Here is an 18,804-nt window from a genome sequence, read left to right as displayed (position 1 = left end):
GGATCCAAAATATCTTTCCTCACTCATGTCTGTCTCTTGTCAAGATGAAATGGGTGAGAATGCCGTGTAAAGTTAACTAAAACGAGTCTTGTGTGCGTTGGTTTGCAAGCTTATGTCTAGGCATGAGGCCTTTGTCCGAATCAAAAGCGGAATATATAAATTGCGGCTTCCAAGAATATCAGAGACTAAACCTTGTTCTGGTTACTATAGTTCGAGAGGTGCAGTATTATTATGTCAGATAATTCACTTTGTGATAGCAATCTAAATATCTTGATATTTACCACTAACGGTAGGTTTTACATTAGTCCTTGACAGGTGTGAAGGTATATACTCAGATGGATAATGCGAAATAACATCATTGTCTAGGATCTAAATGCGACATCAGGTATATACGAGAAAAACAAGCGAACGAACAAACCAACAATATAGAGCCTTATGAGCACGATCGGGATGCATTAAAGACAGGTGGTGTGAAAAGGAACGGCTAAGCGGACCACTCCCTGGTTGACAGGGCATACATTATGATGGGACGTCATCATTCTTCGATATACGGCCCGGTGAAGTATAGAGAGCGGCCATACGAAACTTGGCGGAAGTTACTCCGGAAAGAAGGCCGACGCATCCCCAGTGCTAACACAACAAATTGCACCTGCCAAAGGAAATCCAATGTATATAGTGCTCGATCATGATGCAGTCGCTATCACGACAGTTTTTTTTTTTAAGTTGACAGTAATGCCTCTTTTTTTTTTCTTGAAGAATCACACGTATGACCTCGAATGTTTACATCAAACAAAATATTCTGGAATCATATTTGAATGTCATTGATTGAAAGTAAACTTGCGTTTTCATAAATATATTATATATTTTTTTTAATTTACTCGCAACGTCACGCAGAGTCTCATTCAAGTTTTTGCCCAGGCGCCGCGGCCCATCTGCGCTCAAATTCGTTAAACATGTTTAAACGTGCATGGTATATACTCTCTTTGGATACACATGAGAGGACCTTTAGCGTTGTCGTTCTTATAAATGGGCGTTGAAAGCACTTGTTTCAATGTAGAATGCATCCTATGACTCTAACTCTTGTAAGATCAGTATCATAGATAGACCTTCTGTTTTGCGCACAAGGAATATGACTAAGAGGTATACCTCTCATCACACGTATAGGCCCTATACGTTTTTCCTGTCCGCTAGATAGAAAAGAAAAAAAAAAAGATGTTTTTGAATGCCGGAAATAAAAATATCGGGAAGGTCAGATCATCCCGCAGAACAGTAAATTAGACTTCGTCTCTCTGGATATAATAATCTCTGTATAGGAAAGTATAATGATAACGTGTAATCACCATCAGTCAGAACGCAAGAGATGATAATAACCGTTTCACCCCATGCATGCACTGTTGTTAACTTAGACGAGGATATGAGCATTATAGTCGGCGTGTGATGTATAGTAACGTCAGTATAGCGCATACCAGGAAATGCATGTTGCTTGGGACATGAATGCATGACATATCAGTGACATATGCATTAGGCCTAAGCTCACTCTGAAAATAAACACGTGTATATCACAAGTAATCACTTTAGAAGGATGTTTAAGATACGCTAACGACATCAGTCTGCACCTATCTCTTATACATCATTATTTTGCAATCGTTTCCGAACATTTTGTCTTTGCATGTTATCTGATATTTGAAAGCGGATGGTCATGGCGGAAGTTTGCGCAGGAAAGGGCCTCTTGTTTTCCACAATGTCGAAAACTGCTACATTATTGTCCTTCTCAAGTGTAGCACTTCAAAACATTGTCGAAGCTCTGTGCACATTGTAAGCAATCCCACATTATTCCTGATATCAATGTCAAAATCGATCCTATGTAGCAAAAAGGCAACAGTCGCGAGAAAAAAAAAAAGATACAGTATGTGCAAAATAGTGTCTGTTTTTTGTTCTCTTCCAGTGACGATAAAGGCCACCGCACACTACACGATCCGACTGGTCTTAAAGTCTTAAGCCAAGCTGGGTCTTAAGAACAGTCGTACGACCGGACACCGCACACTACGACCCGACTGTAAAGCGCGCGCAGTGCGCACTACGCTTGCTTGCATTTTACTGCGTTGTGAATGGCTGAAAGCTCACGACTGGTCGTAGAAATTCAACATGTCAAATCTCTACGACTGGCGCTAAGACCCAGTCGTACGACCAGAAACTGGCAAGACTGTGACGTCACACTTCTAGTCTTAAGGTCTTAAGACCGGTGAATCGGGGCAAAATCGTGTAGTGTGCGGCGGGCTTTATACTGAGCACGGTTGAGCAGAAGAGATTGAAGACACTATTATTTTGTGAGAGATGCGAACATGAAAGTGCATTTAAATCATACATTTTAATGAAAAAAAAAGATGTAAAGATCCCGGTTTGATGGCCATACTTTCACCACGAAAACGAAAACCATATAGTGCAGGAATGATTTGATTAAAGGACAATCACAGGGGCGGATCCAGGAATTCTGTAAAGGGGGGGGGGGGGGCGTGACTAATATTTCTGGTGGCACTTCCGGTTTTTATTTCATGTTTTTTCTTTTTATTTCTTTTGTTTTTCACGAAAAATAAAGGGGGGGGGGCGTGCGCCGGTTGCGTCCCCCTCTGGATCCGCCACTGAATCATAACATGCATCATCGCATACGTCGGGACATCATTTTGTAGAAAGCTATAAGGCGTCGATCTGCTTAAGGAATAGCCTACGAGGTCATCACCCTTTTTTATTGATAGACCGACGCTCTGGACGACTTAACACAATATTAATGGAACTTGCCCCTGGCTGGCCAACTTTATTAAAAGCATGGGCAGACAATCATGCGTATAATAAGTGCGTGACACAGCTGGTCGTATGTAACCAAATACTATAATGGATAGACTCCCCCACCCCCTTTCTCTCTCTCCAGTCTCTCCTAGCTGACCAGCTAGAACAGAATGCACAGCATTACGACAAAATGATTTATAGCCGAATGATGATAAAGATTTGATTTCTAAAAGGGCTAAATATTGTTCATATTTTATGATAAACGAGACATCCATTCAGACATCATTTTTTTCTTTTTTTCTTTTTTTACAAAGACCAGATTATACTATAGTGTGAAATTATTTAAATAATGTGAAATTTGTGTGTAAGTGCGTATAATTATGTGTGTATAGGCGTCTGCATGCGCGCGCGCGCGCGTGTGTGTGTGTGTGTGTGTATGTGTGTGTATGTGTGTGTGCTGTGCGTAGAAAAGGAAGCAAGAGAGAAAGACAAAGAGACAGAAGGAAAAACAGCACAGTCCTGCGGCTGTCAACTCATCTTCAGATGACGGTGAGTAATGACTCATGGGATGGGGGAGATTGGGGATGGGGAGTCCGGGGAGGGGGGGGGGGGGGGGGGTGCTTGCGCTTTGTAGATGAGAACCTATTCTCGACAAAGCAGTGACTCGAAGAGCAAAAACAAACAATACGAAGTGTACACTCGTCTCGGTTACGTGTTTCGCGAACCCATGCATCCGTGAATGTTGCTGTTATTTGTCCCTACCTATAATGAACTCGGATACTGCACGGAAATGAATGCGACCTTAATTAACATTTTGATTGGACAAACCCAATAAAACCCAACCCTGCTTTCAATAAAGCCTATAAATTTTACCGGTGACCCATTATCATGCTGACCCACAAGGGAGGTCGTAAAGTACGTGCATGGGTAAAACGAACTCAGTTCATTAGCGTTAGGACCTGAGAAATGATGAACCCTTTATCAGCGCGTCGGACTGATACATAAAGGTTGGACTAAAACAAAAGGAGTCATCTCTTTCGTGATGTAGTTTGGTTGCAAGAAGAGCAGCTCTATCACCGGTTTGAGAACTTGAAAATTCTCCACAAGATCAACAAATACTCATCATCATCATCATTTGAGTTTATACGTTCTCATCCTCAGAATCAGTTTTCCTTCTCCAATTTTAATGGTCTCAGAGTGGACGTCACCAAAGGAAAACGTTTGACGCAAATTGAGAGTAAGCAAAATTTAATTCAGAGCGAGAGAGAAAAAAGGTGTTGGTAGATTAGAAAACAACACAATAAATTTCGAGGTGAAGTATAGGAATGTGGAGCAAATGCATTGCCGTTAGGGAATCAATAAAATTGACTGAAATATGATGCCATGCGGTGACAGTTTCCTTGTCGCTAGTGCCTCAAATAAGTGATAAGCAACCAATAATCCACGGCATGTGTTAGAGCTTAATTTCATATTTTATGTCTATTTTTATTACAGGGAGTATCTCTTTGAGTTCCACGAAATATGCTACATTATCTACTCCGCTTCTACCGGCTGATGCCGTTTTATATAGGAAACATGCAAACTGCAACATGTGCCTTTGTACTGTACAAAACAAAACAACAGCAGCAGCAGCAACAACAACAATAATAACAAACAAACAAAAAACAGACATTTTTCGATTATACTCGGCTTTTCCATCAATGTTAACAAACATTCTAAAAGTATCATAAGCACCTGTAGTTGAATAATTTCCTTTCGTAACCATGGCAATTTAAAAGCTGTGTATAATCTGTTCGTTTACTCAACCTCGATACTCCCGACTTCTTCCATCCCACACTTGTTATACGTAATGAAGGCCATGCTATATTATAATCAATACATCGCACCTTTCTCTCCAGAGACATTTCCGCTCTTAGCAAGCCCTTTTGTCGCCATGGTAATTATTCTTAACGAGATACTCTGCATTATATTGGCATAACATTCTTTAAAGGCAAGCAACAGCATTTCGGGAACAGATATAGAACAAGTAAAAAATAAAGGTGGGCGACGCCTAGGTATTTTCCATTGCATTTTCTTTTATTTCTCCGCCTTCATATTGGAGGGCGACTTCTTTCGACATTATCTCACGCTTATATATAACTATATATGTGTATATATATATATATATATATATATAATATATATATATATATATATATATATATATATATATATACATGTATATGATATTCTCACATGGAAAGCATCGTGTATACTGCATTAGTTGACATAGTGCGTATATACAACATAGATAAGATTATTCCTGTTAATCGCACTCCATACGATTTAACAGAGCGTGTTATCGCCTTTACAGCGACGCATTCCACCTGTTCTGCATGAATATCATCCTGACATTCACTTCCTCCAATGCATGCATGAAACATTTAGAACGAGCTCTCATCCGTTTGTGACGTCATTACACAGTCCCTGATTTGCTGTTACGTAATATCGTTTCGGAAGATTGGACTCTCTTTTTTTTTTAGCATAGAGTAGTTGTACCACGGAGCTAGTATCCATGGTTGTACTTGTTCATATTAGTCAGAGAGACTTGACGGTTATTCTGCTGAATTATCCCTGCTTTACTGTTACAGTATAATTATGATGGTCGTAAAAGAAAACAACAACTATAATTTATCATACTCGAAATACTTTTTTTGATATACATGTACATGTACTTTTTTTCTTATTGAAGTTTAATAACTCCAAGATTTAGAATAAAGAATGAAATGAATAAGAATTGACCAGTCTAGCTCACAATGGGGAACACAACCGATTACAGCCGATTATCTTTGTGACTGTACACACTATTCTCACTATCAATTATTATCACTCCAACAGGGCTGTGAACTAGATACGGATATCGGATCCCTCAAGTCCGAATAATGAATTATATTTTATGAAAGACAATCGTCTTCACCGAGAACCTGAAACCGCCTCTCCCAGCATGGAGGCGAATCAGAATTCACGGACGGTGACCACCCCAACCAGCTGGACGGACAATGCAAACGTGAACGATGACGCCGACTCCGATTCCCCGGATATCAACGACTCTCATTCACGAATTCGAGTCCGACAGCCACGCGACCCTTTCAACTGCGTCTACGTCTCGCTCCTGCTCGCCGGCACGGGGTTCCTCTTGCCGTACAACAGCTTCGTCACCGCCGTCGATTTCTTTCACTCTCATTTCCCGAACACCACTATCGTGTTCGACATGAGCCTCGTGTACCTCCTCGTCGGTTTCGCGGCGGTCATGCTGAACAACGCCCTGGTGGTAAAGATCTCGGTGCAGCGGCGGATCCTGATGGGGCAAATCATGGCCCTCTGTGCTCTCCTCCTTGCTGCTTTCCTCGTCGTCGGTCTCGACGCCAGTCTCTCCCAACAGACCGCCTACGCGGTCATCCTCCTCGCCGTAGCTGTCACTGCGTTTGGATGCACAGGTAGTGTCATTACTGATCAATCATTTTACCCGAGAAGACAATCTTATACCTTTGTTGATAGAAAATACATATAATCCTTATCGGCTTTAAAAATCAAATTAGAACTGTCTGCGACACAATTATGGGTCGTTAAAACTGCATGCCTATTAGTTCACGCCAAATGATGCCCTTAATATAGTAATGAACAACGCATTGCTTTTGTAAGACATCATGTTTGTCAATTATTAGTCTCACTTCACGTCCACTTTTCAAATCCATTTGTCGTTACATTGTCTGGTTTGTTATTGTGTTAGGAAGAGGTCTTCTACCATGCATCGGTCCCTTCCACTCCCCCTCGTATATTGGAGTCAAAGTATTGATGTCAACTATATAAGAACTGAGAAATTATATTACCAACAACTGTAATCTGTGTCTCAGCAGGACCTTACCCCGAACTTCTCTTTCCATTTTTTTTCTTCTGTTATGCACGTACATGCATTTCCTTCTGTGTTTGTCTCGGGTTCTAATTTCGAATGTCTGTATGAATGGCCGGGCATAAAATTGTCTGGTTTCTCACACAAGGACACCGTCTTGGGACTAATGGCTCATATAACCTGTGCCTAAATTCAAAAGTCGCCAAGCTCACTGCCTTGGCGTGTCATTACTGTAATGACTCGGCCATGATTAGATAACGTATAATACAGTATCTGAATCAAGGACTGCGAGCTTATTGGACAGTGACCCTCACGAGCGAGCTGTTTTCACTGTTCAAATAATTAGTCATTTAATTTGCGCAAAAAAAAAAAAAATTAGTTCCGTATGTGGCATGTTCTTTGACGATAGGATGAATTATATGCACAATGCCAGAAAATAATGGATTCATGCAAACATAATAAACTTCCTTGCCCGTAATCAAGAATGTCCGTTCTCTGTTGCCTTTCCAGTTCAGCAGTCGAGTTTCTATGGCTACGCGGGCATGCTACCCAAGAGATTCACACAGGCCGTCATGGCAGGAGAAAGTGAGTTTGTCTTTGTTCACAATTTATTCACTTTAACAGGAAGGGATTGTGATACCCAACGGCGGAATTCACATTTATGATTATTAGATAGTACTTAGTTCCATGATGGTGTACTTCCAAAAAAGTCAAGAGTGTTGCCTGAATGCTGCCTGTATACCAGCTGGTCTGTATTCTCACTCTACACGGATAAAATACATGTAACAGCTAGCCTATAGGTGATGTGATTCATAAAGCTCACACAGTCATGCATATATTGGTGTAAAACTCGAGTCTCGCTGCGATGGTAGCGGAGACGTCTCGATCATGGAGTCTGAAGAAGTCGCAGGAGAATAGAACATGTTCCATTTTAATTGAAGACTTTGTGCATTCTCCATACCCCTCGAAGACGTCTCCGCGACGTCTCCTTATAGTTGCGGCCATGTCGTGGAGACTAATTTTGCCAGCGACATATTCGAGACGTCTCCGCAACATTGCTGAGACCCGGTGGTGACCCATGCCATGCAGAGACAATGCGTATACGTCTCAGAGACGTCTCCGAAATTGAAAAGACGTTTCGGAGACATCTCCAAAACTTAGAAGACGTCTCGGAGACGTCGCGGGCAACTTCCAGGCGACTTCCGGGCAAATAAAGTTGTCACCTTGGCCCTGTTGCATATAACCCTTACCGCTGGACTTACCGCTCGTTTCTAGCGGTAAGTCTTCAAATTAGCGGTAAATTTTATAATCCTTGATGCTGATTGGCTGTGACGCCTAATTTTGACGGTAGTTACCATTGAAATTCAACGGTAAGTTTTATGCAACGGGCCCCTTGTCTGGAGACGACTCGGACGTCACCCTGAAATCGTTTTCTTCTGTGGTCTTTCGAGTCGCACGAGTCGTAGCGACGTCTCCTGCATCACTGAGATACTATGTAGGTCATTCATGAATGATTCCTACCATTCTGTCAAGGCCCTCTCGCTGTATGGTGAAGGAAGCCAATCCGAGTGGGGTTTCCTCGCGATGTCGCGCTCGGCTGGGCTCGCTTCGCTCGCCCGTTACGGCTAGAGGGCCTTGACAAAAGGCTAAATAATTCCCAATTTGCTTGATTTACCCTTATATTTGTGCTTTGAATGCCGATTGGCACACAAACAGAGTTGCACGTCCGCACACTGTCCAAAGTCCCAGCTGGCACAGAAAGGGTTAACAAGCGAAATTATACAGGGCATTTGGGTTTGCAGTTTGTCAACCTTTGACAAAGCTAGCACGAAAATGAAAAAAAAAAAAAAGAGAAAGACTAAACCTGACCAAATCAAAACAAAACAAAAGCAAATATAAACGAGCACTGTACCAAAGTGATACCATCTGTTACATGAGACTTAAGTAGGCCTATTAACCTCATCCTGTAGGAGTTCAACAAGAGAAGCGCGGAGGTGGTTATAGAGGTGATGTCGACGTCTGCGCTTGTAATTCCACATTGTTTGTTTTCAAAATCAAAGCAATTATAGCATGGGCTGCTTCGTCGCACTCTTGAAACAACACACAACAGGATAGCTCTTGTGTGCCGGGATGAAGTTATAACAATAAGGTCTTAATTATCCAGGGTAACCTCTCCAGTGTTGCCACTGCTCTATACCAGAGGACCCTGCCATTATTATTACCCTAGCGTTGCCATAGCAGGTACCCATTTACACACCTGGGTCGAGAGGGTCATGGTGGGTAAAAAAAATCTTGTCCAAGGACGTATGTACTGGGCGGGATTCAAAGTCAGGTCCTCCAATCGGGAGTCGGGCGTCTTACCAACTGTGCCACAGAGCCCCAGTGCAATCACGGTGCAATCGATGCAAGTTTTCCAATCCAGGTCTATAGTAAAAAAAAAACAAATTTACACACACAAGAGCACACACGCACGCATACAAACACAAACACACACATACTCACGCACACAAAATTATCAAGGGGAAAATGGCAAATATGCGGAATGCAGTGATACTTCGGGTTTCTTGTATGTTCTATTCATTGTAAGGGATTGACAGCAAAATAATTTCATCCCTTGAAATAGAACATTAACATCATATATAAGTATTAGTTACCGAACAGCCTCTGGATTTTGTATCCCTTTTACACCGAAGAAAAACTCAGAATGGTTATAGGGTCATGTGTTTGGCAGTATTACTGTACGTTACCCTGCAGCGAAGGATTATCCTGTATAGGCTATATTCCTATCATATTTTCTCCAGTGGAATGAAGAAAAGGGAGGACGATAGTGTGTAGGGCACTCCGAAGTGAGCAAACATTACAATCCTTTGTGTATCTGATAATGCTGTAGGTACTGCTGGAGTGGTGACGTCACTGAATCGCATCATCACTAAACTGCTTGTGCCCAACGAGAAGATCAACACACTCATTTTCTTTATGATCTCCGGCATCGCTCTTCTCTCGTGTCTCATCATGCACCAACTCGCCCGTCGGACTCGGCTGGTGCGACATTACACCAACGTCTGCCAGAACGCGGGCCTTGGAGAGGACGAAAGAAGCCTACAACTTAGTTCAGAGGCGAGTGTTAAGAACAATCTAGTCATCCTCTGAGTATATATTTTTAAAATACTTCCAATGTTTGTTTGTTTTTTGTTTTGTTTTGGTTTTTTGTTTTGGTTTGTTTTTGGTTTGTTTTTAGTACCTGTACCGTGTAAAGCCCAGTGGAAACTATATCAAAGTATGGAATAGTAAGACTCTGGAATCTAAAATTGCCGAAACTTCAGCCGCAGACTTTACTCAAGGTCGCACATACGTGTAGGCCTATTTCAATAAAATCAACTGTTGGTCAATATCATATTGATGATTGTGTAATGTATGTATTCACATAAATTTTGTGTCGTATATCTGAAGCACCATCATAGTAATGGTTCTGAGTCAAGAGGAGCTCACTGGTAACTGTAGCATAACTTTTACATAACATAAATCCTTAATATTGGTGGTTACCTTCAATACCTCTCTCCAAGCCCCACATCCGAGTAACAAGAAAGCTCGCCTCTGTTATTCATGAGATCTCATATCGATCTGAAAATCTCGGTGATAGGTTTACATCTCAGGTAGATCAGGCACGCTGAACTTATCACAAGTGTATGACAGATCTACATCTTTAAAATGTTACTGCAGACCGACATGGAAAATAAAATGCAACAACATCATCATCATCAACAAAAAGAACGACAGAAACGACAATAGAAGTAAATTCCAACAGCAAGAACTTAATCACCTCTGCACACAATGTCATTATGGTGGATAGTTAATGACATGTACATTCCATAGGATCTTTTTATGTTTTTCTTCCATTGTACGTCCAAGTACAGTTTTACCCTTTCCACTTAACCACAACCACTGTGACTGGCACCAAGGTAGTCTTTAAATGTACCGGGATAAAACGCACATAAACGACACACACCGAGAACCATATAGCACCAGGGAGGTAGCCATCTTCCCTAGCTTTGTTGCACACGAAATCAAGACAAAGGGCATCGTCCCGTGCTGACGATTTGCCACTGGCATAAACACGCCACACATTCAATAGTAGGTGTAGTTATATTATGTAACATCATCTTTAATGAGACTATCAATTATGAATTCACCATTAACATTAACAGAATGCAGTTTTATCCTATCGAGTGGCTTTTCGGAATTTGTTTCCGCTTTTCAGATCTCGGGAGCGTCCGTAAGTGTGGACGACGCTAGTCTTCAGAGCGATACCACACGAAGTGACAGCGGGTCGCATTCACAGTCAAATACTGAAGTTATCACCATTACGCGGAAGCACCCCGGGCCGTTCTCCCTTTCCACCTGTTGGCGATCAATAGCTGGTAAGCCGCGGCAATGTGAATCGATTTGAAACCCAATCTTGTCATCGAAAAAGAGAAAGTGTGGAAGGAATTAGATGCATTAGTAGAGATCGTTCAGCAAGAAAAGGCATTACATCATATCACCACCATGAGTGAATTTCACGCTAGAATAGAGGAATTTGTAAGTTTTCGTCATGACTTGTCTCAAAAACTTCCGTGGAAGTGAAACAAAGATAAACAAAAGTGCTCATAACGCATCACAAATCGCACAGTCGCCGTACTGTTACTTGTTATATTCCTCCTCAAATACCAGCTGCTACGCCTATATTGCATCTGTACCTCTTTCTGGCTGCATATAGTTGCAACATACGGCCGATTTCATGTATCAAAATTATCATCATATCATTAGTATCATTATCATTTTTATCATCATCATTATTATCGGTTAATGAAAGAGGAGTAGTATAGATTTCAACCTTACTAGTAACCCAAATCGGCCTACGTAATCGGGGGCCTGAGAGAGCGCACCAACACTCCACTTTACACGTTTTACATCAATTTTTAGAATTAGATTAAACATGATAGGCCTATGTGGTCAGTGTCGTCCAGGAAACCATGCGAACATACTACTCAGGTTCTCATCTGTAAAAGCGTACTGCGATCCGGTTGAGACTGCCCTGTAGTCTAAATTCAAGAATCAAATTTTTCCTTCATGATGCGCCTGAAAACGTTTGGTTTACATTGTACATTATGTAACAGATCAAATCAACACAAAGACAAGTGTATAAGCAGTGACTTTCCATCAATCTTTATCTAGGTGGGTTTCGGGACAGGTGGAGGCTGTCACGTGACATCTGGCCATACATGTTGTCTATTGGTGTGACGTATTACATCACCCTTTGTCTGTTTCCCGGCATCGAGTCTGAGGTGGCTAACTGCAAGCTTCATGAATGGATGCCCATTATTCTCATGGCAATATTCAACTTTACGGATCTCTGCGGCAAGGTGCGTAAAAATCGCGCCTTCATCTCCACCATTTCAAGCGACAAAATCAGTAAAAGGGTTATCGGAATTAATGGTCTTTCTGAAGAGTGATGCATGTCGCGGAGGAGACCCAGTGGATGACAAAGTCCCTTAGATTTAAATGAATTTGTTCATGGTATATATAAATCCCACACCAATAATTCTTGCATGAGTTGTCTATAAGGCGAAAACATTTTTTGAGAAAAGTTCTACCAAATGTTACGTCATTATCTGAGTTACTATTGTAATGTCGTCACAACATTCAGCGTTTAAAACTTTCGCTTTTTATACATTGCGGATTTTTGGAAATTATGCTATCATCAATTAAGCTTAATTCGTGCTGGACAACATTGATAAATTTTTCAACGTTTCCTTAGTTTGATGGTTTTGAAAATTATGACGATAATGTGCAAAGGAATGATATCTTCTATACTTAATTCTTGATTCTCTTTGGAATCGTCAAAGAGGTCCTAATGTTTATCCTAGGGCTCTAGGACCTTCCTCGTGGGAAATACTAAGGCTTCATAGAATAATGAAAAATATACATCATTTCATTAAAACTGAATTCCATCAGTGTCTGGAATAAACTACTTGATTGAACATAATTTCATCAGTACATATAAAGGCCTACACGTGACGTTTCCTACTAAGCCCAGGTGGAAAATATGTCATGAATAGGCCTGCAGAATGTAATGATCTGAAAATTCACTGCACCTCCCCCCCCCCCCCCCTCCCCTCCCCCTTTTCATTTGTTTTGCCGACAACCTGTACAGCTCATCGCAGCGGTGCCATACGACTGGCCACCCGGTCGTCTAGTACTGGCCAGCTGTGCCAGATTCATCATCGTCCCACTCGTTGTAATCTGTGTGGCACCACGAGCCCACCCTGCACTCGCCCATCCCTTCTGGCCCGTACTCTTCTCCGCCCTCCTCGGGATTTCCAACGGCTACTTCGGCAGCGTGCCCATGATCCTGGCACCGGGCAAAGTTCCGGAAGAGCACAAAGAATTAGCAGGTAATTTTAATCTGAAATTTAGCGTGTGCTGAGCAAAAAATGGCAAAGAAAATAAGCCAATTTATGATTCCTTGAACATTATTGAAAACAACATATCTCAGTTAGCTGTCATATATGATTTCGACAGTTTGCGCATGTTCACGACAACCCTATCAGGCATGGATAAGAGTGTGCCTTTCTCGCTACATGTATAGTGTTTTTTTTTTTCTGACTTTTGTATTTCTAGTGTGACAACGCATGCTCTTTAAATAGTTGGTAGTAAATGTATGCATGAGTCATGGTGCAAAAAGGGAAAGCTATCATCAGATCTTTTAGTACAAAATGCACAGGAATATGCTTGTCGCAAGTCAGGGGTCCGCGTTTCTTCCTGCAAATATCCTCGGAGAAAGAGCGGTACACTGTACGACCCCATACAATCATGTTCTAAAAGATTGTAATGAACCAAGTTCGTGACCCGTTAAAATGGTAAACGATCTGTAAACGTATCACCAAAGGTACTAAAAATGAAAATGCGCGTAGCGTCTACCAAAAGTTAAGTATAGCTTCTCGTCGTCGGCCCTGCATGGCGCAGTTGGAATCCGTCTAAGAGTCGATATCGAGGCGAAAATTCTGGTGAGCGAAGCGAGCCATTTCTCTGGACTCTACGGATTCCAACAGCACCATAGGGTCTTCGGCAAGAGGCTAATCAAGGGCTGACTCATTTTCATCTTCTTCTACAGGAAATGTCATGACCGTGTCCTACAACACTGGCCTGACGCTGGGTGCAATCACTGCATATCTTCTAAAGTTTATCATCGGTCCGTCCCAGCTGGGAAAATTATGCTACTTGTCCGGAAGTACTACCCCTCCATCACCAAGCGGGAACCTTGTGTCTATGACCTAATACTTGGTCCTCTATAGTACAGTAGGCCTATACAGTAGTAGCCTTTTGTCAAGGCCCTCTCGCTGTATGACGGTCATAATAGGCGAGCGAAGCGAGCACCGGCTGAGCGCGACAGTGTCCAACTCAGCTTCGCTCACTTCGTTCGCCCCCATTCGCTCACCATCATATTATAACGAGAGAGCCTTGGCAAAAGGCTAATACAGTTGCGGCATGAATTTGGATACGGAAAACAAGTATAACATATTTCATCAAATGTCTTATCAGTTGTAATGAAGCCAATGTGGAATGTTGGGTCCAGGGGGGTGTTTCATCAACGTTTGTCAGCGCTGACAACTTGAATCACCATAGTAACAGTCAGTGACCAGAGCATCTCAGCCAATCAAAACCAAGGATTTTGCTGAAATTGTCAGCGCTGACAGTTGTCAGCGCTGACAAACGTTGATGAAACACCCCAGAAGTATTTTCGTCACGATGATTCTAATTTCACTGGACCTGTTTGTAAGAAGTGTTTTAAAAAGTTATAGATTATACGCAATGTCTTTATTTATTTTATTTATGCACAAATATCTTTCCCCTTATTAAGGGGACAGGCGATGTATTTATAGATACCACGTGTGTACCGGTATGTCAGAGAGTAAATGTATATGTGGACAAGTATTATAGCAAACTAAATCTACTGTACAGTCCGACCTCAGTTACCCACTCAACACTTTTCCGTGACTCTCTATTATCCGGACAAGGCGCTGGCTCACGATTCGCATTTTCATGCGTATCTGATTACCTGGTATACAAGGGGCCCTCATTATAAAAAGGACGGATGTCATGTAACAAAACCCTCAAGTAACGAAGGTGGTTTGGCACGTCCCAACTCTTTTATATTTCTTCGTCTTTGTACGCTGATATAGTGAGAAACTTGATATAACAAAGTAATTGTAAGGATGGTTTTAGGTCCACATTATAACAAGGTTCCCCTGTACTCTTTGAAAGTCGGGACATACATGTAATGGATGTCGATCACTCCGTTACAGTGCACATTTCTCAGATGGGAGATGGGGGAGGGGGTGAAACATCTAACCTTGGATGATCCAAGCTTTGATTATCTCTCTGTAAACTCAAAAGACATTGACACTAAAGGGCCTAGGTAACTGGAGGACACGACTCATCAGTCGCCGAGACTTGTGCTAATCGACTCGGGAGACGCGAAGTCGCGGCAACGTTGCCGAGACTCTCCGAGACGTCTTCTCGACTTCTCAGGTGTGGAGACCTCTCCGTAACGTTTCCACATCGTCTCTGATAAGTCTCCATGGGTCTCCGCAAGACTGCGGAGACGTCTCGGAGACGTCGCGGTCAAACATGTCTCCGCGGCGTGGCGCAATCAAGGAGACGTTGCGGAGACTTCGCAAAAAGTCTCCGCGACCAGCTAGAGAGTGAAAACATCTCTCCGTCTCCCTGGAGACCCGGTCGGTCTCCAGGAGACGTCGCGGAGACGTCTCTGCGACTAGCGAGACCCGAGTCGCTACCAGATCTTCTAAACAATGAGATACCCGCTTACGTGTTTGTGTCTTCGGAGTCATTTATGTGCAATCATGGAACTTAACATGCACAACTAATATCATATCGATAATCACTGGATAGTGAATTGACAATGGCTTCTGTATACACCAGCACAGCATATCTCGCTTATCCGGCCATACTGCTTATAACCTACATAGGGCGGTGAGTTGGCTCAGTCGGTAGCGCGTCTGCCTCACGATCACGCGGCCCGGGTTCGAACCCGAGTCTGGACTGAGCAATGTTGTGTGTAAACATACCGTCCCCTCTAGCAAGAGGCAAAGCACTCTGTCCCTCGGATAGGACATAAAATGGAGGTCCCGTGTATGAGAGAGTCACAGCTCATGCACGTAAAAGATCCCGCTTCATTCATTCATCGCAAAGACCAGAGTGTCTAACCCGGTGAAGTGGTCCCACCCCACATCCAACTGGACCCAATGGAAGACCAGCTTAGTGTAGCTGAATATGGGCTATCCAACCATCTTCACAGATGGAAAATGAACAACAACCTTATCCAGCCATACCGCTTATTCGGATGGCCGCCGGTCCCGACAATTAGGCTGGATAACTGAGGTTTGACTGTACAGTATAAATGAAAATTCTGTTTTCCTCTGTGCTATGCCAAAGAGATCAAGCGAGTAAGAACGGTTGTAAGAATATCAAGATACAGTAAGAATTCATCTCATGAACGCAAACATAAAAAGACTTGCAAATGTAAGCTACTTTGTGTTATTAGAGCTCTGGTGCTGAAAACAAGGAAAGTAAAATAAAGCAAGTTCAGTCAAAAACGTAATGCCGTCTTAGATAAGTGGGCTGATGTACGGAACATAAGAAAATATCAAGTGGATCAATAGACGCACTGCTGGAATGATCGAAGTCACTCGTATGGGAATATTTAAATGTGGAAATTGTGTTCATGCAAGAGTCTCTATTTTAATGAAGATGTCACATCTTGAACTCAAAGTATTCTGACTGCAAAGTAAGTGACTTATAAAGGCTGACCTTGAATAAAAAGAAACATACTCTTAAATATTAATGCCTTTTCTCATGATATCGTATAACTCTATTAGACATAGGGACGTTGTTGGTTCTTTTACTGTTTAAACGTCCTACTCCTCCTGTAAGTGGTAGCATTCGTTTGATGCCAAACCAGGGATAGTATGAATATTCTCGCTTCTTGAGACACAGTGATGTAGACGGATATCAGATTAATTGATCAGTGTAAAAAATGGTTTGAACTATGAATGATGGCACATGTCACAATCTCTCGCCACGGTATGTCTCCTGTTTCAGTTTATCCCAAGGAGGTTGTCCAACATGGGACTACTTTTGGTAGAATGTTTCGAATCACAATATCCTTTGCACCGTTAAGTTATTGTCTGTAAGCTGCGATCAACGCCATAAATTAATTTCCATGAAATATTGATTAACAACCTACTTCACTTTGCCATAAACCACACAAGATTACCTCTTCTCTTTCTCTCGTTCTCTCTCTCTCTCCTCAAAACTTCAGCATTCCTCTTCTAAACTTTTTGCTTGTTCTGACCATTGGGTGAACCAAGTGTTCTTTCTTGGGTATGTATGTGGCTCTAAAAAGGGGCCCTACCCCTTTTCATAGCCGCCAGAGTGGGTAGGCTCTTACATACCCAAAAAAGAATACCTGGTGCACCGTTAAGCCTTCTACCACCAAACGTTCTACCGCCACAGAAGCCTTCAAAGATTTCATTGTTCTGACCACTTGTTCAGATACGTCTGCTCTTTCCTCACACCTTGTTGAAAATATTGTGGTATGTAAACACATACTGAAGTACTAACACCTAAAGTGGGCATGTCTCTGGAAAGGTACATGTCTGAGGTGGCATGCACTCTACACAAAGTTGCAAGCAGCTTGCAGCAGACTTTAATAGATTCGATAGACAACATAGGCTAGGAAGTAGATGACCTTTGCTGTGGTGGAAAGCAAACTGCCTTGACCAGTGCACCCAGTGAAACAGTAAAAATCAGAAATTCTACTGTGTATTGCTGTTTCGTACTGGCATGAGCTAAGCAACCTGAAAGTGTTGGTGCATTCCATCCCTCTTTTCGCGCATGAGAAATGGATTTCAAAGGTGAAGGACTAAACAATATTTTATCATCAATGACACACTTCCACAGGAAGATGACAATGATGTGTCTTTCGTCCCCACCAAAGTACTCACAGGGTGGCAGAATATTCTGTACCTACAGTCATGTATTCTTTGCATTCAAAGGAAGGAGAAAGTGATGCTGACATACAGTTCAAGTTTCCACATTCCTCTTCTGATCATCTCGACCCTTTGGACCACTTGACAACCCCCCCCCCCCCCCCCCCCTCCTCCAGCTACCATCTCCCTGTCCCTCTTCTGTAATACAGACTTTGTGTTCACCTTCTGGAATACTTAATCCAACTTGGGTGCAACTCTATGAATATAAATCAACCCCAAGATGACACCGACCATTAGTATGTACAGATACAGTGTCAGCAAATTGATACCAATTTAAATGAGCACAACAACAAGAAAGATAAACAGCTGATAAACATTTGCTTATGTCATAGCAATTTGTTTATTTTCCATGTGTAACTTATTCACATTACGGTCTGTGACTAAGAGGTGAAATCACCTCCCCGGGTTATTGTGCAATAAATGATGTATATACTTTCAAAAAAATCACAATAGCTAACTCAGAGTAATACAATGTAATAAATGCTCATATTTGTAAATTGGTGAAGATATGAGTAAAGATTGGAAAGTCACATCACTCCCTAGTTTGCGTCTGATTTGTCACTTGTGAATTTCATGTGTGCATGCTAACTGACTATGCAAATTGTGAGCTGTGTCAGAAATACTGTATGTTGGGTCTCACAATCAGTCAGTACATGCTTTTTCTGCTACAATTCTAGAGGGCAATATTATTTCACAAAAAATGACAAACTTGTGAAATGACTTGAAAAGGACAATTGAACAGGTAATTATTGAATGATACACTTACAAGCAATGAGTTCAGTTCAAAGCAGCCATAAGCTATTGTATGGCAGCTTATGTTCCACAGAGAGCATCTGTTATTTACTTTGCTTGTTTTGCAGACTTCTACATATACTTACAAGTGAACCCATTCCACTCAAAGTTCTATGTTTTACTCTTTTGCAGGAAGGTGGAGACAAAGTGAGATAATAACAAATCTTTCACCTTTTCATTTGGTTTTGCATATTAAGTGTTCATTTCACAATAGGGGATAAGTCTTAA

At 41.9% G+C, this 18,804-nt stretch overlaps 1 protein-coding gene across 1 annotated transcript; it reads left to right on the top strand.

The window, feature by feature from the left end:
• The first annotated feature begins 5,767 nt into the window (after positions 1 to 5,767).
• LOC139743547 (equilibrative nucleoside transporter 4-like) lies at positions 5,768 to 14,152 on the top strand. Its single transcript, XM_071654026.1, has 7 exons — positions 5,768 to 6,260; positions 7,184 to 7,258; positions 9,564 to 9,796; positions 10,932 to 11,091; positions 11,888 to 12,075; positions 12,867 to 13,107; positions 13,827 to 14,152. The coding sequence occupies exons 1-7, from the start codon at positions 5,768 to 5,770 to the stop codon at positions 13,988 to 13,990; spliced, it is 1,554 nt and encodes a 517-aa protein (XP_071510127.1). The 3' UTR covers positions 13,991 to 14,152.
• The last annotated feature ends 4,652 nt before the right edge of the window (positions 14,153 to 18,804 follow it).

Source organism: Diadema antillarum, unplaced genomic scaffold (assembly GCF_040938485.1).
Source record: "Diadema antillarum isolate AM-2024a unplaced genomic scaffold, OU_Dant_1.0 seq00001096_RagTag, whole genome shotgun sequence".
Taxonomy (NCBI): Eukaryota; Metazoa; Echinodermata; class Echinoidea; order Diadematoida; family Diadematidae; genus Diadema; species Diadema antillarum.
This window is presented reverse-complemented; position numbering and strand designations above follow the sequence as displayed.